At 36.3% G+C, this 25620-nt stretch overlaps 1 protein-coding gene across 8 annotated transcripts; it reads right to left on the reverse strand.

The window, feature by feature from the left end:
- Positions 1 to 25400, reverse strand: EXOC1 (exocyst complex component 1). Of its 8 annotated transcripts, none has more exons than XM_035323986.1 (21): positions 25255 to 25400; positions 22534 to 22667; positions 21563 to 21693; positions 20652 to 20811; positions 19757 to 19777; positions 18824 to 19011; positions 17707 to 17934; positions 17322 to 17454; positions 17023 to 17132; positions 16451 to 16504; positions 13717 to 13866; positions 12267 to 12372; positions 9130 to 9174; positions 7782 to 7945; positions 6522 to 6632; positions 5979 to 6055; positions 5215 to 5443; positions 3866 to 4049; positions 2017 to 2216; positions 1498 to 1692; positions 1 to 660 (listed from the first exon to the last, which is right to left on the reverse strand). In XM_035323986.1, the coding sequence occupies exons 2-21, from the start codon at positions 22655 to 22657 to the stop codon at positions 508 to 510; spliced, it is 2763 nt and encodes a 920-aa protein (XP_035179877.1). In that variant the 5' UTR covers positions 22658 to 22667; positions 25255 to 25400; the 3' UTR covers positions 1 to 507. The 8 variants fall into 8 exon arrangements, with proteins under 8 accessions (XP_035179877.1, XP_035179878.1, XP_035179879.1 ...); XM_035323987.1 differs by having other exon boundaries at positions 25203 to 25352; XM_035323988.1 differs by lacking the exon at positions 19757 to 19777.
- Between the last annotated feature and the right edge of the window lie 220 nt (positions 25401 to 25620).

Below are 25620 nucleotides of genomic sequence, written 5' to 3' on the forward strand. Positions count from 1 at the left end.
TAAAGCATATGATGAACACAGTTTAATCGAGAGTTATAGCCACAACCACGTTATATCTCAGAACATGAATACCTTCTGCAATAAGGAAGGGAAAACGATGTGGTAGTCTTTAATGCCGATGTAATTCCCAAGATGCAAAACATTAGTGAAGGCGGTAGTACACCTTTTGTGTACTACAAAGGTAGTGCTTGGTACTTTCATCAAAAACAAACAAAAAACAACCAGAATATAAATAACAGTATCTGAACATTAAGGGAGGGGAGAAACTATATCCAAAGTGTTTCACAGAATTAATGCCTTCAAACAGTACTTCAAGGTAGTTAAAGAGCAACAAATTACCAAAGGTTTCATTTTGCCCTGAAAGATAGTTGAAGCAGGAGACAGATTTGATGTATATGACAGTTAGCTACGCATACATACGGAAATCCACCTTTTAAAAACAAACAGCATTTATAGTGTTAGATTCCCTTATAACACAGGCACAAACTTTGCTAGCTTCTTTTTCACTTAATGAGACTGTGCAATACTGGAGCAGTAGTCTAAAATATCCTGTATAGTGAATTCCATAGTGATTCCTGATCCAGGATAGCAGCGAGCTATCAGCCCTTCAAAGTGCTTGTACTGTCGTATAAACTCATCTTGCATCGAATGCCACACAACCTGCCAAAAAAAAGCAAACTTTAGGAAACGTAATTCGCATTTAGCTTATTGTGCCAGTTGACAAGACATAGGCTCATTAATTTATTCTCAGTTGAGGTGTCCTTTGAAACTAAAGCTTGTCAAAACCAAAGTTCAGTAAAAAGAGCTGCTGCATTAAAAAAATGGTTGAAGATTTTTACCCATTAAGTTTCTTAAAAGCCTTTAATATTTACAACACTACGACCAAATCCACAGAGCAAAGTAGAAAATAAAAATAAGAAGGTGTATTTATGTATTTAGAAGGAATACCTAAAATAGGTATTGTTTTTGTCTTTAAAAAGAACACCCAAACTAGACTAGCATTACTAATTCCCATTCAGGCTTTAAAAAGCTCTAAAGCTCTTCGTGTATGCTTAACTCTTAAACTTCCTTATCTTATAGCACAATGAGAAAGTTTACAGAATGTACTAAAAGTCCTCAGTAATATACCATCAGAAAAGGTCTAATTGAAAGTATATTATGCTATAGTGTACAAGCTAAGTTTTCTATCAGGTTAACAGTTCATTTATATCTAGTACTTTCTACTTCCAGTGTATTTTGCAGAATAGAGATCACACTAATTGACAGCTAGGGAATCATAAAGGAACCTTCTTCCAGAACTCTCTCCCTAACAATCATAGTTCAAATGAATTCATTACACCAAGTAGAATCAGAGCAGGATTATTCAAAAAAGGCTCAGCTCAAAATTCACGGGTTTCCAGAATTTTGCTGAAACAAGGTGTCTCTCAGAATATATACACAAAAGGCAATAGCAGCCTTTCTATAAACAATACGTTTTTAATCTATGATTTAGTTTACCTGAAGTAAGTTTTCTTCTTCACAGAGATGTTTGTCTACCTTCTTATAAAGATTATCCAATCCCTTCTTGACTTCCTTGCCAGGATATTCCTTTATAACCTTACGAAGCTCTTGTTTGTTAAAAGCCAGTTGATAGCTTACTTCTTCTTCTCGTATACCTTGGGCCACACGAGCTTCAACACCTTCAAAGAAATGCTAAAAAATAATATTAATACTAATGATTATCATAGACCACAGCATGGGAAAGCATATTTTTGGATGAAAATAACCAGATTTTTCATGGCAATGTACAGTACTGACTATACATCAGTTGTGTCTCAAACAAATGATTTTTGGGGGAAAAAAAAGGGAGAACAGTAAGGTACTCTTGGCAGCCATGCTTGAGTCTAAAATAGTAAGATGAAGATTATTATAGATGCAGTGACAAAAATACCAGACATTACAAACTAAGCATATAAGAGGAAGTTATGCTACTCCATATCACTTAAAAACTGTATAGCTAAACTCACACATACTTACATTTAATTTCTCAAGAGGCTGTCCAAGTGAGTAGATGACATAAGACTGAAGATGATCAGTGTATTTCTGTTTGGCTTCTTTCTTCTCAGCCTCAAGACAAGAAATTTTCAGCCGAGAAAGTGTTGCAAAAATATGATGGAAGTTTTCCATCATGACCACATCTCTGGGTGTTTTCTGGCTTTCATTAGCTACTTTCTCAACTGAAAGGAAGCAAAATACTTAAAATACCAAAAGAGCAACCAAATTCAGAAAAACTGATAACCATAACATTGCCAGAACAGGAATTTTGGATTTTACCACAAATATAACCATTTCTATTAATTACTGCCATAGCAGTCACTAAATAAACAAATAGGTCAGTGCCTTCAAAAGTAGTATCAGATGTGTACAGACCCTAGGGCTACATAATTTGTATGCAAAAAAAAAAACACTTTTAAACAGACATGAAATAGAGACTACATATGGTCATTTACATAACTGAAAAGCTCCCACCACATTCTGTGGAGGCTTTCATTAACCATGCTTTTATTATCCTTTATAAATTTCATGTGACAGATCTATCTAAAAAAAAATGCTCACTCCCCTCTTTGCTAAAGCAAAATTCTTCAATAACAACTCCAACAATTCCCCCCCCCCTCCATTTCTTTCTTCATCTCTTTCTCACTTTATTTTTTTGCTTATTGTATTAGTTTTGTGTTCAGAATTACTGTTGCTTTCCAAACTTGGTAATAAAAATGGATGGTCCTTCACATAGGTCTCTTTTTAACCCCCCAAAAACCCCAGGCAGATGTAAGAAATTTACCCATCTCCTCCTTACTACATCTAAAGCAAGCTGGAAGAGTACCCACAACCAAGAATACAATTAAATCTCTATGCCCATCCCTCTGCTAATCGTTTTGCTGAGACTACCAAAAATGGTGCCCACCACAAAAAAGTGATCTTTTATAGAACACATTCCTGGGCACCCAAGTATCAACAAAGATCACCAATTCATTTCAGTGAGATCACCAAAGTGCCAAATAGGAAAAGTCTGCTCCTGCCAGTTATGGTTGTCCCATATTGTATGTTTATTTACCACTTATTTACCACTACTCTCCCCTCCTTCTCAATCTCCCCCTAAAGAAGAGGTAAATCTCAGTGGTTGGGAAGTACTATAGCTGGATTTGTTTCAAAGTGTGTAGATAAACTAGAATGGAGGGGTTACTTCCCCATTTTAAAAGGTAATGAATTTTTTTTTTTTTTTTTTAATAAGATTAAATAACAACAACAGCAGAACAAGAGTGTTCTGGTTTTCTGGACTAGAGTAGGGAAAATACGGAGGACTAGAAAGACCTTCTCTGTAAGGCTAGAACACGAAGGACCTCATCTGCCAAGAAAGGGTCAAATTCATAGCCAGAACTCAAGGCTGCATTAGGACTGAATTAGACAATGCAGCGCTGTGAAGATGAACAGCACTAGGTCCAAATGAAAGAGATCCCACCTAGACTTATTTCCTCATTTAAGCTACACTGGGGCAGAAGAGGCAGGAAACCACTTCAGACTGGGCATGTAGAGTAGCTGGGCGTGTAGCATTGCTCCTTTCTCCTTCCAGAGCCCTTAACCACTTCCCCCATCACAACCAAGTTACTATGCAAATAGGCACAAAGGGAAATACCTAGTTTGCTTTTAAAGAGTACATTATATCAAAAGGTTTGTACTTGTTGAATTACTGATAGAGATAATCAAAATGTCAGCACAATGTTGGTCACATGTTTTGCAATAAAGGGTCTTAAAAAAATAAAAAATTGGTTAATTGGAGCAATATATAAGAGAAAATAATCAGTAAATATGACCACCCCAGAACACCTACCACTGACAAAAACAGCTCTAATAAGTTTTATGTAGGCTTTATCTAGATCTCCTCGTCGCTCCGCATTTTTGAAAATTGATTCAGCGAGGGCTGCAAACTCTTCAAATTCAGCAACAAATGGGAGGATCCCAACTTTACTCTTCTTTGAGATTTTTACTTCATCCATCTGTTTCATTTGATTACTCTTAAATTTAAAAACAAAAAAACAGATACTAGTCTCTTGTATACAACTCCAGACCTTGAAATAACAACTAGTAAAAGAAAAAAAGACACACTGAAAAAGTTTAACATTCATTCAAAAAGGGAAATCATTTTGTCATTTAATCTGAGTTTTCCTCCCTTATCCTCACAAATGCTACAAGAAATAACTGAAGGAAAAAGGAAGATGGGCAAGTAAGATCTTTCAGCTTTTATGTTCCTCTACCTGTTTACTTAGTATTAAGAAAAGAAGAAAGATGACAACTTATTCACCAGAAGCAATTAGCGATGGATACTTGGATTTTCATTCCACAATCTACTTTGCTTTTCAGAATCAACTGAGCAAACAATTCATTTTGCCACAGAAAGCTTCACTAATCTTCCACTGAAATGTTATTTCTGAGTATAATCCAGAAGATTCAGTTTCAAAATATTTTAAGTATTAAGCTGATCATGAATGACTAGTCTTTTTACACTGGCCTAGAGTCAAATTACATTTATAACAAACAAACCAAAAAACTAGTTATACCAATAAACATTTTCACTAAAATTGCCATATTTCACATAATGGTCACGTATGAACAAAGGCAAATTCCCTTGGCAGTAGAAGCCATCTGTACTACTGTCAAAAGATTTGCCACTTTAACATTCAACAAATAACTGGTTTAGATAAGGTGAAGATAGCTGAATATGTGGAAGAGATGTCTGTTTGGCAAATGATGCGGGTTTGGCTTTTCCCTTGTGAGCCTAAGTCCATGAGTTTTTTTTTTTTTTTTTTTAAAAAAAAAAAAAAAGCCAGGGAGCTATTTTTTATTTGACCGACTTCAGTAAGAAAACAAGTTTAAAATAACTACAACAGTCATCTAGCTCACAGAAGTAAGATCTTAAGAATGAGTGGTCATATTTCCTACAAATAGTTAATTATTCAAGAAAAGTGGAATGGAGAGGAGAAAAAAACACAACCACCAATTACTTTAACTTTTTTTTTTTTTAAAAAAAAAAATCAGCCAATATACTAGCAATGAAGTTACTAATTTTCACATCAAATTATAGCAAAAAGTCTACCTATAAAAGTGCAAAATCAAACATGATAGAAGTGGTCTTCCTATAATATTATAGTTAGCTTAAATCAGAATGACTGATGAACTTACAATGCATTTATCGAAGTTCCTTTTGACAGTCACCAAAACATTTCCAAGTGTTGTGCTGAGAAAGGAAGCTGGGTCCACATTTTGTGCTGTCCATACATGATGACTCATCTTAACTAACATATAAAGGGAATTAAAGCTATCAATCTTGTCCCCCAGCGCTATAAGATTATTCAGCTCAGGCTCAATACAACGAAATATTTTTGTCATCATTTGTCGGATCATGTCCTTCCTAGTAAAAATGCACAAGAGAAATATTACTCTGACAGTTTACTGGACTATTTTACACGTTCTTTGATACATATTTTTAGGATAAATTTATTGGATCCAAGTCCAATTTGCATCCAACAAGCCTCATGATTTTCAGAATACTGCTAAGTGACAAATAAAACGCCAATGCCTCACGGTAAAAAAACAACAAAAAAAGCAGTCATAGGTATGAGATACTCCAACAAAATATTTCCTGTGTAGAAGCTCGCACACACTTAAATTCAGAATTTTGCTAAGCATAGTTTGCAAAGCTTATTTTACATATTATAAAACCCAGTTTCACTTTGAAATTACACATCTTTATTTTACTGTGGACAAAAACATTAATTCTATATGCAAGATTATTATTTTTAATATTTGCTGACATACTAAGTGTCTAGTTACAAATTCAGTTTCACTAGAAGGGAAAAGTTTACTATACAGAAAAAAAAGTGTCATACTCCAAAGAAGTTCTTAAGCCTACATGTGAATTAAGAATAAACAACATCAGCACATACTCAGATGATATTGTTTGTGGAACACCAGAAGGGTACGAACGAGATAGAATTCCTCCATCCATTTCCTCTGCTTCATTCTGTAAGAACAAGAAGTATACAAACAGGAAGCTGAAAGTTTATCTCAAATTCTATATTTAACTGATAAGTATGTCTGACAAAAACAGTATAATCAGATTTTTTTTTTTTTCAAAGCAAATACAATGGTTTGCAGGGCTCTGGTAGATCTCTGGTCGTGCTTCTTAACAGTATTCAATTCCTTCGCATTGCCTTCCTATGTAATATCATGAAGCAGCATGCTTAGTGTGAGCTTATGAGAAAACAATGCGATGGCAAAAGAAACAGTTTTGGTTCTTTCTTCTTTTTCAATAGATTTTGTATTGGCCAGCCAAAAAAAACAAAGATTCTGCCAGCTGAGAGAGAAAAAAAAATCATTGATCACCTGGATCACATAACTGCCAGATAAATTCCAAAGTAATATTTTAAACAGGCCTCACAAGGCTTGTTCTGTATTTAAGTTCTGTCACTTAAATAAGAGAGTCATACCGTTGTTGATCCTGAGATGCCCTGATGTTGCTGTAGTTTGAAAAATTTACTAATGAAGTCCTGTTCAGCCAGACACAGGGGCTCCAGTTCACTTAGAACTTGCTCAAAAATCTAAAGACAGACAAATACAAATTAACACATTGAATATTCCGAACAGTTGGAAATACTCATTTTAATTGTTTATTGCCTAGGATTTCACTGTCCATCTTCAGTAAGCTTTAGAAGGCTGATTTCTACTTAATAGAAATGCAGACAGCTCAGTTTGCATTTGCAATCTTTGGAAGCATCACCTGCATCTTCAACAACATTCTTTTCTTCCCCTATTTTGTATGGATATGAGGGCACAATATTTTCCTACAACTAGTTTTTTTAGTCAGAGCCTGAGGACAGGCTTTTGTGCTGTAATGAATACTCTAGCATTTTAATAGCAAGTGACGTGTTCTGTCCCTATTTGCTGAGAGGAATAAAAAGTAAAAAGTCTCTGTGAAGAAAAACGGGTAAGTTGTGTTTGAAGAACGTGGCTTCTCTGATGAAAAAGTTTGTTGTATTTAATTGCTACAGAAACCAATAGCAAGTTTTGTACTGAAATAAGAGCATTCATCCCAATTTACCTGTAATCTAAAATAAAACACCATTTTGGGAATAATTAAAAATAATTTAATTAATATGAGCTACTGACATTTTAAGTGAGGGTTAGACATTTCTGATCTATTTCTCTGCAAGTATTTAAGGATTAAAGCATATAATAATTTACATAAATGAAACTCATCTAGCCACATGATAAATTCATACTTATGAAACTTCACCTAGAAGAACATAGTTGACTAGGTCAGCTCAATAGCTTACAACCCTTTGTACATTAGCCACACTTACATTCCCTAAAAAGTGAGGAAACAAGTCAGAAAACTTGGAACAAAATATGACACTTGTACAGAACAGTTTTAAAAAGCTATTATTTTAATTCTGGACAAGTTGCTGCTGCAGGTGTCATAACTTGCCGGCAAAATTGTTACAGGCATATATTTCCTCCCAGAAAACAAACAAAAAGACCAAGGATTTGAAGAGAGTCGAATAAAAATACTTGTTTCCATCAAAAGAACTAATGGAGAACATGAAGATTATTTCTTAATCTCTCATTCAGAGGGAAAGCCATTTCCCCCCTTACTTCAAAAACATATACTTTTTTATACTTGAGAAGGACATGCAAGACAGTTCTAATCCAAAAGTAAGTTGGATTCCTAAGCAACGTTTTTGTTTTACCTTATCAAATTTTGTTCTGTCAGCCACATCAAGATCAGAGGCAGACATGTTTCCCATATCCAACAGTGAGGATGACTGAGACCTACGATTTCCTGAACTCTGAACAGAGAGTTTATTTAGGCTAGAAGTAGACCCAGTCAATTTTCCAGAGCTTCCATGAAGACCTGTTAAATAAAGAAATCATGAAAGAGGGATGCAAAGGTAGAATAAAATACTCAAGAACAGGTTCATTACAGAATGTAGGGCCACTAGCAACTTTTGATCTTGTACGTTAAAAAAATAAATCACTTTTCATCTAAGATGAAAATGCTTCTGCTATAAACTGATTTTTTCCTCATTAAAAAGTAACTGAAGTACTTCAAGTTTCAAAGTTGAGTACAATGCAGATATATAAGCCCACATTGTAAAATTATGAAAAAGGTATAAAAGGCACAAAACTGTCAAACAAAGGAACACTAGGATAAATATTGTCCGTGAAAGCAAAGATCAGCTATGATCTTTATGAATGTATGCTTTAGGCAAAGGCCACCGTAAGAAATAGAATTAATCTAAAAGAAGAGAATAATAAAAAGTTTTATAGACACCATCCATCTTGAACTTGATCTTTCTACTGTTAATGTCCTTTTGGCTACATAGCTGTATTTTGCCTGATCTACAGTTCCAGGTGAACTCTGCTGCTACCCCCATCCCTTTGATCATAACTAACATTCAGACATTACTTCCTGATATTCTGTGGCCTTCACATAGGTGAGGTGCATTTTTATTTCTTTTTGTTTGAAATTTTCAGATATGTTGAATCAGGATGGAGAAAGTCAGTACTCAAAAATAATAATAATAAAAAAAAGAACACCACAAGAAGTCACCTATATTTGACCCACATGTAAACTTCTCACATCTCAACCATAAAGGCACTTGAAAGCAATCCTGCACATTTAATTTAATTGCTATATTGGTATCTTGACGTAACTGCCCAGGTCTAAGGGCACAAACAAGACAAAGTCTATATATCTAATAAAAGCTGTTATCTCAACCTTCTGGAAGAGCTGGAAAACTAAGACAAGCAAGTTCTCAGGTACAAACTTTTTTTTTTTTTTTTTTTTTTCCATCAACTACTAGCATGGGAAAATTAAGAGATGTTGCCTTTACCTGCAAAACTTCTCAACTTCTATGTTGGGCAATTTTTGCTGTACTTCATTTTTGTCTTGAAAAAACAATGATTCTGCTAATGCTTATTTCATTCTGAACAAAATGCTTTCATGTTAGGTTGATTTTCCATGATGCAGTGCTACATCTTTACATTGACACACATGCATTGACAATACCAACTAATGCAACTAGTTATACTCACTCTCAGTTTCCTGTTTGACAGCACTTTCTTTTCGAGGCAGTGTAGCTGGGATGGATTAGGTTGCAAGCATCAAAGACAAAGACAAGTTAAAATGCAGTTTGCACAAACCATGCACAAGATGCAAGTTAAGCTCTAACTGGAAAGAAACATGCAGAGAACTATAAGCAGCAAGTAACTACATTGCAAACACATTTAGTTGGAGAGGTACTATTCTAGAAGTTGAGAATCTAAGCTACGGGGAAAACAAAGTAAGTTTTTTGGTATTAAACTTCACTTTTTTTCTATATAGTGTGCTTAAAGAACGTTTTTAGTAACACGTATTTAAGTTCTCACAAATTGAGAGGTCCGTTAAATTAGGGGTTTATTTATAAGAGTTAATATTGCAAAAGACTCAGGTTCCAAGACCAATCATATCAATACTATTTGTGACAAAATTTAAATGCATTTATGTAGCTTTGTACTGAGTCAGATATTTTCTACCTCTTCAATTTAAGAAAAACAAAACAAAACAAAAAAAAAACAATACTGCAAAATTATTTGTATTAGCAGTAAGACTGGCTAACCACTTCTGTTGTTAGCAAATCAGGATGTTTACATAAAGAATATGATCCGTATTCATGCTACATCAAAAACTGATGACTGCGAATTTGGAGAGGATGAAAACAATGAATTTGTAATAAAAAATAATTACAAGATTACTTTTTTTTTTCCTGGTTTGTGCAGAATAAACCAATTTCCACAAGTGGACTTCGAAGTGAAATTTTGAATAAATGGGCATGGTAAAGTTTCCTTACGTTTGTGGTACATAGAGAATACCTAACCAGTAAAAGGCATTCGCATACATACACTAAAAGCAGTATGTGGTATTAAGAAGATCTTGATGAGGATGGATGCTACAAGCCCCCCAGAATGGAGCAGGCAAGCAGAACCTACTGTCATAGAATGAGTAAATACTTCTAAATGCCACAAACATGTCTTAAATACCAGATGTTTTCAAGTAGCCACCACCACTGACAATTCTAATGTCAAACTCCAATTTAATTCCAGCCTAGTTTTTAAATCTTGGCTTTTGTGTAATTTTGGAATAAAGAGGTTTGTGGCAGATACGTTAATCATATGCACCTGCCACGCATTTGTCCCAGTTCTTCATAGTCCTCAATTTCCAAATGCATGGGACTGTATTAAAAAATGCAGAGAACCTACAGGCAAAGATCAGACAATCAGAAGCATCAGCGTGGCCTTTGAGAAGCCACGTCGTATAGACATACGACAGCAGTAGCACTCTTTCCCACACTTGATTTTATGGTATTTAAGTATCAAAGTCTTGGCTTCAAAAGAAAAAAAAAAAGACTACTGAAGACAAGTGTGAATGTGATTATTTTTTTGCCATAAAAATGCAGACAAAGAATCTTGCATTAGCATAGAATGCCAGAATTCTCCCAGCATCCCCACTGCGTTTGAGGCATTCATATAGCAGTGCTATTCCCAAAGCACAAAAAAAAGGCAAGAACAAACACCAACACAGCTCTGAAACAGGTCATCCTCAGTGTCTGAGTACAACTGAAGCATTATGCACCTACACTGTTTCTTATATAAGTTTACTATTAAGAAGTGATGTATTTTGAATTAGTGGAACCGGTTGCATTACAATCACTACCTTCAACATAGAAGCCTTTGAAATTACATATCATTATAAACTGTTACAAAATAAACACAACTCGATATTGAAATGAAGTGAAATCATGTAACAGATTTTTAAACATACATGATTTACTTTCCCTGCTTTGTAAATGGCACTAATAAGAACATGATTAGCACTGAGGAGTGAAGTTTTCTTGATCTAATTCACTCAAATTTTCTTGCGGCCTCATGACATGGCCACTGATAACCATTACTTAATGGCCTAATTACCATTCATGATATTATTATGATATTATTATGATATTATTCATGATCAGCCTCACTTCTTCCATTCTTGGCTTTGTAATTGGTGCCTACCGATTTGCAAAAGACTGCACACCTGGGGTCAAGTTTTGTACGTAAACCAGTCACCAGCACAACTCAAACATACTTTTTGATGACTGAAAACTAACTAAAAATCAAATGAACAGAAGTGGTCAAAAATTCTTTGCTACTTTCCTCCTAGACTATCCTGTACAAACATTGGAGCTCACACAAACACACAACAGAAGCCTTCTGGAAATGCGGCAATTACACTGGTTAATTGGAGGACCTCTTCAAAATGCAACATCACAACACTTACAGATACCAGGAACATAACTGCTACAAGAACTGTCTCATCACAAATGCAGATCACAAATGAATTGCCAGGATGTGTTTTAAAAGTCAGTTTCTATTAGGATAAAGTATTTTGTTCTTCCAGTATGACAGCTTTTCAAGATTTAGGAATTTAACTCTTCTGACACGTTACGACACCACTTGCTCTCCGTGTCCAACAGCTTGAACAGACTACTCCTTCCTGCCTCCCCTTCCTTTAATCAAAGCCTCACCACTCTCCTGCTTCCTTACTCTCATTCCTTTTTTCTGCTCTCCATCACGAACAGAACCCAAAACAGCTATGACAGAACGTACAAGTTCAAGCTGTACCTCACTTAGAATTTAGAATTTGGAATTTAGAACTTGGAAACTGGCCAACTATGACATATATCCTAAACATTTTGAAACAGTGCACTTGAAAATATAGAATACCCAAAATATAAATATTCCTATATTACTGTGGCTTTCTAACTATTCTGGTTATTTTTAAAAAAGCTTTACTTTTTACTCATACAGACATTTTACTCCTATCAGTAATACCAACTCCCTTAAATGGGAAGGCCTACAAATTAACCAAGTATATCTAGTCTCAGACTAAAAAGCGAGTCTCAAGTTTCCTCATACAGAGCTGGCATTAAGAGTAGCTTCGTCAAAATCCAACTGCATTTCACTATATTTCAGTTGTGCTACTTTGGCCTTGGGGAACTCAGAAGTCCTGCCAATCATATTTTTACCCAATTTTCACCTTGCCAAAAGCGAATGGTTTTAGACCATTAAAAAACTGATACAGGTGTTATGATGAGTGTTTTATAGACAAATAGTAAGATTCAAAGAAAGACAGACGCCTCCTGGAAGCTTACCAAACTTTTTTCCTTCTTTGGTTGTGCCCGTCATTTTGATCTTGGCAACTTCAAAGAAATCTTTTATTTCCCTTTCATACAGTCGCGATAAATAATCCATGTAATTCTTAAATTAAAAATGTAAAGTTAGTTAACAGGTACACACACTGACTTATTTTGATTACAGTTAAATAGATCTTAAAAACAGCATGTAGTTAAGTAACAATGAACTGTTTCAGACTGCATTTGTACATATGTGTGTAACATGCACAAAGATGTATTCATGACATTTGAGTAGGTTTGATTCATTTTTTAGTGGGTTCGTTGAGCACCAAAAATCACCACTAATCCTCCATAAGGAAACATTTACAATGTGATACATACAAATAGGATTATGGAATTTAATTCAAGATTAGAATGGAGGGAATTCAGCACTGTTGTTCACAGTCTCACCTCTTCTTGAATACGGTGTCCTTAACTACACCTTTAGCAGGAAAAAAAAGTGCCTGAAAACTATGGGATGCAGAAGCTTACTTGTGTGCTTACTACGAGATTCAATGAATCCCAAATTAATTTGTCTGCAATGCTCCAAAATTAAGATTGAATTTTAAGAAGACAATTGGCACAATGACTGAAAGAAGTCTGAAAATTATCACTTGTTTAGATTTTTAGTACAAAAGGTTATAATCTTTTATTCATGGGCAAAAATCACCCAAGATTTTTCTTCCCTTGTTTACCTCAAAATTTTGTTATTTGGCACACGTTAGAAGAAAAAATTATTGAAGACCACCCCAAAGGTGTCAGCCATTTAACACTTGCAAAAGAACAAGTGTTTAAAAGCCATTTTAGGACTCTAATTTAAAATCTTCCATGGTTGAGATTTAGGAATGATAGTACTTCAATAAAAGATCTGTTCTGTTATGAAACAACTGTCCCAACTTCTATTCAAACACTTTCTTCCACTTCATGTCAGTTTTAAGCAAGACAGTTAATTGCACATATACAAAGCCAAGACGTTTCTATTTGATCTGCTTTACAAGAGACCTCTGAAGTTTGATAGTCAAGTGAAACGAAGAAAATGAGGTCTGAAATGAAGAGATTGAAGTCTGCTGAAATAAAAACATCATAAAGGTAAACAAGCACATCAGCATGAAAGTAACTTAATTTTTAATACTAGATAGTAAAATCGTAAACTTGTTTCAAGTAAAGGTTAATATGACGTTAATATATTAACCTTTACTTCACATTGTACTTCTAAAGACAGACATAAATAGCATCTTGGAAAAAAAACAACAAAACAGGACACAACAAAGACCAAAAATGAAGTTTCCTATTCCAAAGAGAAGATCAGTGAGTTCAATTTAATAAATGAATATTGAAAGAATATGCACACAGATACAAACAATTCTTTTGACTCTCAAAAATAGTCCATTATGTAAATTCCGAAGCATCATTTGAGCACTTCACGTACCTTTGTTAGCCCTTCATATTTTCCATAATCTGTGTTCTTAAGCCATTCCATGAGTTTTGCATATCGAAGCAAATCTCTGTGAAATGGATGGTGATTGGGTAACGTCAATTCAACAGAGTGCTGGGCGAGCGTAGAACTCTGATCGTGACCCTTGATAAGAGAAAGTATTAAAATAAATCAGGGAACACTATACAAACATACAAGAAGTTTCATCAAAAACTTGACCAAATAGACAAATTCAGACAAATAGAAAAGCATCAAAATATCTTGCATAGAAGTGTCTACAGACCCAGACTGAAGAGATATCTAACATAATGCAAACATTGAGTTTGGCAGACAATGCATCTTAGTAAGCTTGTTTATGCAAGGCTCTCGCAGTTTGCAGCATTGCCTTCAGGGTGAGTCAGGTTGGCATTTTTTTGCACAAGAATACAAGGTATACCTCAGTGAAGATTTAATGACAAGTGTTCCACTGTTTTTGAAAAAAATCCAAGGTTATTACATGATTTATTTAAAAATTACAAAAAAAAACATAGCTACTTCTTCTTAGGCTCTTATTCCCATATACTGTAAGACACTTTAAACTGATGAATAGGTGACCTGGGTGTTAATTATAAGCTTTATGCTCCTCTGAAAATCTGTTGAAGTTCAAACCACTTGAGCCATATCTTAAATAGACCAGTTGGCACACATTCTATCACTTGTTCTCCTGCAAGATGCTCTCAGTAACCATACACTAGAGTTAAGCAATTTAGGACATGCAGCATGAAACAATCCATTTAACAGCAAGCTGCTAAGTTTACACTCCTCCTTTTCTCTAGGCTATCTCCTGAAAAACATAATACCCTTTAAATGAAGATTATATCATGTTCCTTGAACAACGTAATATCTGGCTTGTTTAAGCTTTCACTTGCTTGAAGTCACAAGCTTCCTGTGCAGTTCAAGAAGCAAGATGATGCTGCAGTTCAGCCATGTAGCAGAATGCTCAAACATTTGCTCAGTGTTAGAGTAGAGGGCTTAATGTCAAAACGGCTTTAACATTTTCTGAAAAATCTTTTTTTTAAACCAGGCTTGTAAGGAATACAGCAACAGAACTTGATCTTAAGTATTAACCTATGCCCTAACAACACAAAAAAGATTGCCTAAGTAATCTCTGGTTACTGTAGTATAATAATATACAGGTGCTTTAGAAAGGTCAGACAAATTATTCCTAATTTTTCAAATATATTACAAGTTTTATACTACATAAGTTTATAAAAAAGAACAATTTTATACTTCTAAACTAATACATTTAGGCCAACATGTCGGTGAAACTTTGTTTTTTCATCTATTGAACTCTGAATCAAAGTATGTCTTGCCTGTATTTGCAGCTGCCTGTACAACCTATCTTAATTTGCCATTTAGATTTCTCCTTTGGTATTTTTTTCAAATAAACATTCTAAACAATGCACACTCTTCAGATGTTAAAGTATTCCAGTTCCTTTCCAAAAACATGGGCCTGAGAACTAGCTCAGCAGTTCAGAACAGTCTGTTCATTGGCCTAACAGAACCATATCATTTCAAGTAAGAAAACACAGAAATCTGTTATACCTGCAACACTTAAACCCATACCTCAAAATGAGGTACATACACTTTCTTTCTTGTTTTAATCTCCACAGAAAGCTTAATGCAGAGGCTCATCTACCACAGATGATGAACTCTTCCCACTTAATCTTGCGGTGGAGTTGTATCTTTACCTGCTGATTAATCCCAGGCAGCTAACAGCAGGCTACAACTTTTCAGAGGGCAAGTTTATACAGAAGCCAACGTGAGGCCACAGTTAGTATCAGAATTAATATCAAACTGCAAATTTGCAATGTTACTCATTCTCAGTAGCACTGGGAAGACTCTTTACAAAGTATTTCATCTAATACACGTAGTATTACATAGCAATAAGAATCTCTTACCATTTTTAATAATAAAATCCTCAGTGCAGAACATCAGAAAAGGCATTGTGTTAAACAGCCACTTTGACATGTGATTCCAATATTCAAACGTTGTTTGTGACTGCTCTTAACATAGGCCAATTCTTACTTGCTCATTTAGAGGCCAGGAGAGATGGCCTGCATTCAGTTTTTCAAAAAACAAGTGATAGGAGAAGCATACCTTCCAACAAGTGATAGGAGAAGCATACCTTCCCAAGAACAGAAGATAAAGACAGAAGTTTTAACATGCTGGAGAACTCAAATTCTTCTGCAAAGCAAAGAAAATGTAGGAAATGCTTCTCTGCCATAAAAACAGGCTTGTATCCTCAAATGGCACTATCTGGCATAACTCTATTCCATGTCCTGTATACCAACTAATATATAAAAAACAAGGAGTTCTAAAACATTTACTGTACTATGTATAAAAAATGAGTTACCTTTTTATTTGCAAATATTACAGTTTAACACAACTGTAGTATCTGTGTAGTTGTACACATATTACAATTTTCTGAAAATATTTTTTCCTCCGTACATCTAAATCTGTGTCACTTTGCAAGCTCTGTAAATAGATCAGAGGATGTTGTCTAACAAGCAGATCAACAAAGCCTGAGAGGTGATGAAAATACTGGAAGCGAGAAGGGATGCAAGTCTGATGTTCTGCAACCAATAAGGATTTCTTATTTGTAAAGCCAAAGATGCAGCTGCTAGTTCGGTAAGTCAAGCTCAAAAAAATTAGTTGGAAAAGCTTGTATCAAACTTGATGTACTCACTGGAACTGAAAGATAGTAGGGCTTGTTATAGAGTTGAAGGAGGGTCTGAGTAAACTAATTGGAGATAAAAAATACAGCAATAAAAAGATTGATGCTAAAGAAAGACGTCTAGTCTTTAGGAAACCAGACTCCGGACAGTGATCTCTGAATATTTCAAGTTAAGGCTCAAAAAACAAGGTTTAAAATTATTACTTCCATGTGTCTTCTTCTACAGCCATTGAAGTTCAGAGAGCAAGAACTCTGATCTTCTCAGTTCCTAAGATCCTTTAAACTCAATGCTTTTTTCCCCCCTCTCAATTAATGAAGCCTCACAACTAAAATATATGTTCATATATCACGTGATTTGCTCAATTAGGACAGCAAACTCTCTACAGAGAATTTATTTATTTATCTAAATAAGAAATTCCTCTAGTCACTATAGTTTGGACTGTTTAGTAATCCCTCTGCTTGAAGTGCTTCTAGCACTCATTCAATTACCAGTTAGATCGCAGAAAATGCCTAATTATAGTTTGATTGCTTTTCTTTTTAGAAGTTTGGGATCAAAACTTTTGTAAAATAATAAGAAATAATACCTGCTGAACAAATACACTGTTCAAATGACTGGCAAGTCTCCGTGCAAATTGCTCACGCAAGTCACTAAATCGCTGCTGTTGCTGTTTGACTGCATGAAGCATATCATGTCCTAAAAACAAAGAGAACACAGTTCAAAACATATCTTAGCATATTGTACGTGGGCACCAGAAGGACCACTAGTCACAATTCCTTCAGTGTATAGAAACAACATCTGAGTCTGATCAGAAAGGCACACAAAATGAAGGCACTACCATAACAAATTTGATATGTTAAGACTGTAGTCTAACAAAAACGTTACCTGGACGAAGAGCTACATTCATACACTGCAGAAGGGCATCCGCTGCATTAGTGCAGGCCTCAATGCCTCGAGAAGATGTCAGATCTCCCTCCTGAAGGGCTTTTATATGACCTTTAGCCAAATCCATGTGATTCTACAAAATAATGGATAGTACCGTCGATAAGCCAAAAAAGCAGGTTACAGCTTGCTACTCTGCTGAACCAAGAATGATAAATGCAAATCCATTATTGTAAAAACTTACTGACCTTAGTGCAATAATAAAACTGAAAAATAAACTGTCATTATTATAAACAAACTTCATACATGGTTACCATAGAGGGTAGCAACCTAGAAGAAATGTATACCCAATACAAATAGAGATACTAAAAGCCATAAAAATGCTTACCACTAAGAACTCTATCTCTGACAGCAGCTTCACATTATTGGTGTTGCTGAGATGGATTAGGTGGTTACTTTCTGAAATCTGATCCATTTGCTCTTTTACACTCTGAAGCATTTCTTCATAACTGCTCAATTTTATCTCAATTTGGTCAACTTCCTTTAGAGCTTCATCCAGCAACTTCATCAAGATATTCACCTGTTTCTCTGAGGCCATAATTGACTGGATATTTGCCTGTACAGAAAATTAAGCCATAAGATTAAGACATTTTTTGTATCTCAAAAGCATTCTGATAACCTCTTCTGTCTTCATTACTGTCACATGGGCACTTTTCAAAATGCTTGATGAAAAAGACAAAGCAATAGAAGCTTACAATACTTCTCGTTTAAAGTGTTATTGAACACAGCAGTCCCTCATTCTATGAGGCTTGCTTATTTCATAAAGGAAAGATACAAAACCAAAACTTTCATCAAGTTCTTAGAATAAAATTAAATGCACAAAAAAAAAATAAATCCCTACTATCTTGAAACATATTCATTTGCAGAAAAAGAACTTAGGTGATAAGGTTGCATTTTTTGTTTCAAGAAAATCTCTGTAACAGCCATTTTCAAAGTGTAAGAAAAACATACATCTTGAGTTTGTACACCAATTTCTCAAGACTGTTTCATCCCCTGCACCTCTTTCTTTTTTTTCCTTAAATGACCTCTGGATTGTTGGGGTGTTTTAAGAAGCAGAAAAGCAAAGAATATGGTACTGTTACACAGAGATCTCAATACTGCAATGTTATCAGATTAAACCAAGTTCCTAATTACAATGAGGGTAATATTTTAGGCATAAAAGTCCACATCTACTGACATAAATATGAATGTCTCTTCTCTCTCTCCTTGTACCTCCACCTTCATAAACCGTATATTCAGAATGCCTCCTTTTTTGAAAGTCTAAAATTCACTCCAGAATAAGATCTTCAAAAGCTGATAACAGACAGGATGTAGTTAAGCTTAGGCACAGACATATTTAAATATAAAGCAAAACATATTAACTACCTTTTCAAAGAACACGGCACAGTCAGTATCAATGAAAACATCTCAATATGCTAACACCATACATTAGAAGAAATGTTTACCCCATCTAACACTTGTAGCTCTCTAGACAACTTCTCTGCAAAGGCTTCAGCATTAGAGATAGCATATTCACACCCTTCCATCATTATTTCAATATCCTGTTCCTCTCTTGCATTTAATTCCTGGTATTCATCCACAGCCTCTTCATCACCTCCTGCTACGCTTTGATTCTCTCCACTTGGAACTGATTCTTGCATAGAGAAAAGAAATAAAAGAACATTACCAAGAGCAGAAAAGTCAACTTAAATACTCTTAAAATGTTTTTAAGTTCAACTATGTCTGAGTAAATGAATCACTTTCATAAAGAGCATCTGCTACCTACACACCCTTTTTTCAAGTCTTCCATGGGTTTCGTTAAGATTTCCAGAACTGGTTACAGCGACGCTTTCCAAATTACGCAATGTAAAACAAATACAAATGGTCAACTTCTTCTGTTGCATGTACAAAGGGATATACTGTCTCTGTTCATTCACCTCTCACACTGGTAATCAGCATCAGAACATACTGCAGTATTATTCTATAATTGTTAGCAGAAGACTGGTAGAAGTTAAAGTTTTAGTAGACAGAGCGTAAAGCATACTTTAGCATACTAAAGAACTTAAGAAATACATCATTAAATAAAACAAAACTTGTCTTGATGCTTAAGTTTCACAGTAGCAAAAACAGTACTGAGGTAAATAAAAACATAAGTGTTTTTTCAGGATTGATTTCTCATTGCAGTATTTAATTCAAAAAGCCAGTCAGTGACTGAAAAGCGATTTACAGAATATTAGTGTAGTCCAGGCAGAAACTATTTAGAACACTTGAAACATCTCTCATCTCTAGCAACTTTATAAGCTATTTAAAGCCCTATTTACAAAAAGAGAAACAGAAAAAGCATATTATTTGAGACAAATTGCTTACAAAGCAGAATAAAGGAAAAAGGTGTTACGCACCTTCTGCAACTTTAGGTAGTTCTGAAGAATTAAAAGGTATGGAAAAGCAGAGGAAAGGAAGCAGAGAATGTTAGCAGGCAAAGCATGAACAGTGTGTGTATTTTTAAGTGGCAGTAAGTATGAATGTTTTAACATTTCAAGAACTTGAAAAGTTAGAGGTCAGTTAAAAACAAGTTTCAGTCAACATCAAAATACAGAAATGCTACCCTTTTACACTTCTATTTCAAGTTCCTCTGCTCAAACCACTCTAGTATTTATTAACAACCTACAATTTAGCTACTTCTGACAGAAGTAATGTAAGATACATCTACTCACTAGACTTTACTAGAAGGTTTTAACTATTAAAAGATAATGTGAATGTAAAAATATTTAATACAACAAGAGCTACCAAGATGTAAAGCCTTCTTAGCATCCAGTCAGTCAGCTGTAATAGGATCCAGCAGAATTTAACATGATTCACCACATATAAACTTGAAACCAAATGAAAAACCTCATCTGAACATTAGAATGCTATTGAAGTATCACTTTTTAAAACATCTTTGTAAGTCATGGCAAGTGAGAACCAGAACAAAAGCCGATTTGTTACTCATTTAGACCTGCCAAATCTTGCCGGGAGATGTTATTTTGTTCAGAAAGAAAATACCTTAGGAATACAATAAATGTATCAATATTCAGAATTTTGCTAATGAAATATTTTGACCCAGTTAACAGATTTCTGTTATCTACTTTTCTGATAGAAAATCTGTTATCTAGTTACCTTGTTTATCTGAAGACTTCAAAACTATAAAATTGAATCGGAAAAACATCAGGGTTAGGATTTTGGTTCTTTTTAGCACATCTGCTTTACATCAGTAATTACTAAACTTTATGCTGAACCTGCAGTTGCAAAACCTACCTTCCAAAAGTTGTGAACTGACATTGGTAAAGTCAATTTTTTTCCTAAGATATCTCTGATTGAGTTTCCAGATACATGAAATGAAAGTGTTCTTTTCCACTGTGCTGCTTGCAACCCATTTGTACACTTTGTCAAAATGCAAATCAAATTCGGGATTTTCCTGCAAAAGACAAGATACATTACAGGCTTAACAGTTAAATGAATAAATAATCTCTGCAACTCAGAGAATCATTTACTTACTCAGATGGCAGAATAAAATGAAATTACACAGATGACAACCTTTAGCTGAGGCACTGATACTGGCACCCTGATGTGCCTTAATGAAAAAGCTAAAACACTGGAAGTAAAAAAGCAAGATTTATGCTATGAATATAGTATTTTGTCAAGGCAAACAAGGCAACAATAACATTACATGGATATCTGTGAGAGTTTCAAGAAACATTTGAGAGAGCTGTCTATCCTGAGACACTGCCCCCAGGATGTCTAATGGCTTGTGTTAGCCTTCTGATGACAAAAATGGTAGCTGGCATTACTGACAACTTATACAACACAACCAAGGAGACTCAGGGAAACAGGCAAGGGAAGAAGATTATGAACACACACACACACACACAAACACACACACACACACACACACAGTATTTTATCTTTATCAAGTATATATGAGATAGTATCCAATACCACAAAACAGGATAGAAAAAAATTATTTGGTACTTTAAAGGTTCTAGGTAAAAAGCTACTACAAGAAGTATTTCAACTAGATTTATTCCTTGATGAGACACAGCTTTGGTAACATTTGATTAAAATAAATGCTTTCCTTCCTACAGACACTTTAAGAACTCAGCATGGCCTGTAATTTGATAAAAGGGTGTTATGATCATATTCTAGGCATTCTACAAAGTTGCACATACTTTAACAGCATCTTTGGCATCAACAACAGCAAGATCTCGAAGTGCCCATGCAGTCTGCCTTTTGTAGAAATCGCCCTTGTCGGATTTTTTCACTTTTACCACATTTACTTGCACTGGTCGTTCTGTTGTCACTGTAAAAGGAAGTAGAAGAACAAATTTCAAAATGCACGAATTACTGTAACATCTGTTTCTACTGTATTTCAACTTCCAAAATGAGTTATTTGTAGGGGAGATTTGATAATTTTTATTAGATGAAAAGATACTCCTTGAAACAGGTTTTATCCACAATATTTACAGCTCAGTAGAAATCTCAGTCATCTACACTTGCATCTCTGCACGGCTCCTGAAATTCTGAACACAATTTACAGATGTTTGATACAGCAGGACTACAGCCACATCACTGACAGCATTATGTCCTTGGAGATTACAGTCCAAATAAAAAATAAATTAAAAAAAACGGAGATTCCTCAGTTAAAATAAATAAATAAACAACTAGCAGGCTAATTCATTGATGGATTGGACCAAAGCACCAGCTATATGTAATAAAATACACACACTCGAAGGAACATCACAACTCAGTTCAGTTCCCATGCCTTTCTACAGCCCTCTGCCTTGAACTCTAACTGGCATTCCTTGTTATACCTTATTTAGGTTGATCAGCATTGACATCTATTAAATCCCCCTTTTGAGCAACAGATAAAGCCTACTCCATAGACCCCCAATTCCCACAGAAATGAATTTGTATCTTTCATCCCAAACTACAGAGATACAGGTATAAAAGTACAATAGTTTTGTTTCTTTCTTAAAAGAAGCAATAATGCACAAGCTACAACTGATTTTCTCCATTAGAAATGGAAGTACTTGTTTTATATGGACAAGAATTAATATTATAATTTATTGTAAAGAAAACCTAAAAGAAATATAACTGAATAAAAACACAAAATCAAAAAATATGATGTGGTATTCCATACCTGTTGCACATAAAAAGCAGTTTCTTTTCTTTTTGCCTGCTTTGCATACATTCACAATGCTCAATAAGCGTTCATCATTGGGAGTGAAAATATCCCTCTGTAAAGCATGCTTGATTGCAGTCATTTTCTCTCAACTGAAAGATTTTAAGTCATAACACATTCAGGGACATTTAACACACAAATTGTTTAACACGCTGTGCTTGCGTCTGTGGAAGCAGATCTCTGCACATCTAGAAACAGGGCTTAGGGTTTCTTTTCTGTTCCCCTCCCCCCTTTTTTTTTTTTTTTTTTTTTTAATGTTTTGCAAAGACCTGTTTCACTGTTGTCCCCAGCTGACACATGCTATTAAATGTAACCGGCTGATCTTACTCCTCTTTATCCTCTGGAGGGTCAGTGAATTGTTACAGTAATGTAGAAGAACGAAATGCATCTTTGTAGCTGGTAGAAAGTTTGATTTGAAAACACAGTAAACCCATTATGACTAGCTTGCCATTATGTTTGACTAGTTTGCAACCTTTTATTTGGTACATGGACAGAGCTCAGAAATGGAAAACATTTTGGTCTTTATGGAGTTTTTCATCTGGCAAGAGAGCAAAAGCATATTTTGTTAAAAGAGAAAGTATGCATGCCTAGGAATAAATCAAGAGATTTCTTCCAGGAATCATGCGGTGACCTTGAACCTCCTACTCTACAAACAAATGCTAAAAAGCAAAGACTTCTGTGGAAAGATACCAAACAGGAATCATTTATTCACTCTCTCAGCCTGTAACAGTGCACACGGGAGACTGCACCTTCTAGTACAGTAGCAGATGTGGCTTTAAAATAAATGATGTAGTCGCATACAAAACCAGGCCATCAGGCTGCACGTGCGCAGTGCATTTCCATTAAGAGCACAAGAACTTTCCTAACACCTTATGCTTTCGTCACTAGTTTTTTTCCTCATGTGATTTTCTTTCATGTGACTTGGGGGATGTATAGGGGCAGACAAGAAGGTAGAAAGATTTGGGGGGAGGGAGCACTTTGCAGGATTTGCAGAGGTAAAATAGCACTAAATTAACCATGCAGTAAACAAGAATATATTTCTGAGAAAGTCACAAAATTCTGAAAGAGACTTTCAGCATAATCACCTACTTCTCTAGCAAACCATGGTCTAAACCCCACAAGATTCTAAAAAAAATGGGGTGACAGGGATAATAAGCTAAAAAGAAAAACAACTCCCTAAAATTAAGGGATTAATTGTATTTCCAGATTCAGAACAGGTCCTCACACTACAGAGATTGCTCTAGATAGGCTAAGAAGAGCAACACACAGCCATCACGGTTCAGTGTTTTTATTTCAATAGAGGAGCTCCAATATTACTCTTAACTTGTGCCTTACAGTTGTGTTACAAACATGATGTGTTACAAACATGATTGATATATGTCCCATGCTACGCTGCCTGATGCTGGAACAGCATGTGGAGCTAAACTTTAGGTTGTGTTTTCCTGTTGGAGATACACGGGTTGCTTCCTGTAACAAACATTCAGTGAACAAAAAGAGTTTTGAGAGTTTTGGCACATGAAACAGAAAAGATTTTGCTTTTAGTCTTTTATGACCCATTATGCCTGAGCTCTGCTGCTCACCACGTCTCGCGCAGCTTAAGGAATCTGGTAGTTTTAAAGATCACTAACCCAAAAGCTTTGGAAAACAAAGGTCAATCTACCAAGCTGCCAAGCGCACATAGCTCAGAGCACTCAAAGCAATGCTGGGCCCAACTTCTGTTTCCAAATTGCATCAGGACATGCTTCTGTTATGCTGCAGCACGTGCCTAAGACAAGCACACGAAGCACTGACAACCTGACCCATTTTACCAACACCACTTTTCCTTCCCGATTCAGGTTTTACCTTCTGGTCTAAACCACATTCAGACTGCTGCAACCCGCTAACTCTCTCATTTCAGTGCTGTCGGGGCTGTGCAGAATACACCTTTCCCATAAAACACAACACATTAAACCTGAGCTCAAAGACTTACTCTGACACATAGTCCAACCTACACTGTAAATTCAACCCTCAGTCAAAACCCCTCACGACAGGTCAGAAGCAAGCACATCACTGTGTTCTTCATACATGAATCATGGCATGGTTTGGGTTGGAAGGGGTCGTTTTAAGGATCATCGGGTTCCAACTCCCTGCCATGGGCAGGGACACCTCCCACCAGACCAGGCTGCCCAAAGCCCCATCCAGCCTGGGATTTAGCACCTCCAGGGATGGGGCATCCCAAAGGTGAGGAGCTGGAGATAAAGCTGCTTCCTCAGAAAAAAATGCTTTAAGATAACTGTAAGCCAGCCTAATAAATCCCTTCCAACACTGCTGCATTCTTCCCCCAGTCACGTTACAAACAACTCCTCTCTTACAAGAAACCTATCCAAGACGCCATCACCCCACTGAGGCAGCCAGCCCAGGAAATACACGGGGAAGACTGCATAGGACCAACAGAACAGCCATTTGCCACCAAAATGCTAACGGGGGGGGGGGTTGCGTAGATACTACTGAGCGGCCATTAAACACCAAAAACCTTACGGGGGGTTGTGTAGACGCCAAGGAGTGGCTTACAGCAGCAGCAGCCCACCCGCCCCCGGCGCCAGGAGGCGGCCGTGACCGCAACGCCCCGCTCCCGCCGCAGCTCCTACCCGAGCCCGAGGCCCGGGCGGAGCGGAGGGGAAGGGGCCGGTGGTGCCTCACCAGGGCTGGAGAAGAAAGGGAACGGGAAGGCAGCGGCACCTCCGCCGCTTCCTCTCATGTGATCGTGGCAGCGGCGGAACGGGCAGGGCGGAGAAGGGAGCGGGGAGCGGGCTGGGGCTGCACCGCCTACCTCAGGGCGGTGCTGGTGGTAGAGGGCGGTCCTGGAGCTCTGTGGCGTGTGTGGGTCCCTCGGCCGGCCCTCGGGTGCGCTGGCTCGGCTCCGTGACGGAAAGGAGCTGGAAAACCTCTGCCGAGCTAAGGAAGGGCAAGGAGCCCTCTCCAGAGCTGCTAGGGGAGGTTAGCTGTTCTGTCAGAACTTTGCTGTGTAATTACAGGTCGTGAACGGCAAGAAAATAACGCCAGTGT

Source organism: Oxyura jamaicensis, chromosome 4, assembly GCF_011077185.1.
Source record: "Oxyura jamaicensis isolate SHBP4307 breed ruddy duck chromosome 4, BPBGC_Ojam_1.0, whole genome shotgun sequence".
Taxonomy (NCBI): Eukaryota; Metazoa; Chordata; class Aves; order Anseriformes; family Anatidae; genus Oxyura; species Oxyura jamaicensis.

Bases quoted from the DNA above. Each gene is read 5' to 3' on its own strand.
- EXOC1 (XM_035323986.1), bottom strand. From the start codon at position 22,657: ATGACTGCAATCAAGCATGCTTTACAGAGGGATATTTTCACTCCCAAT. The intron at 2,217-3,865 runs GTAGGTGTTCTG...GCTTCCTTTCAG, and splicing joins TAGAGCTGTTTTTGTCAGTG to TTGAGAAAGTAGCTAATGAA. The intron at 1,693-2,016 runs GTAAGTATGTGT...ATTATTTTTTAG, and splicing joins AGCCTCTTGAGAAATTAAAT to CATTTCTTTGAAGGTGTTGA.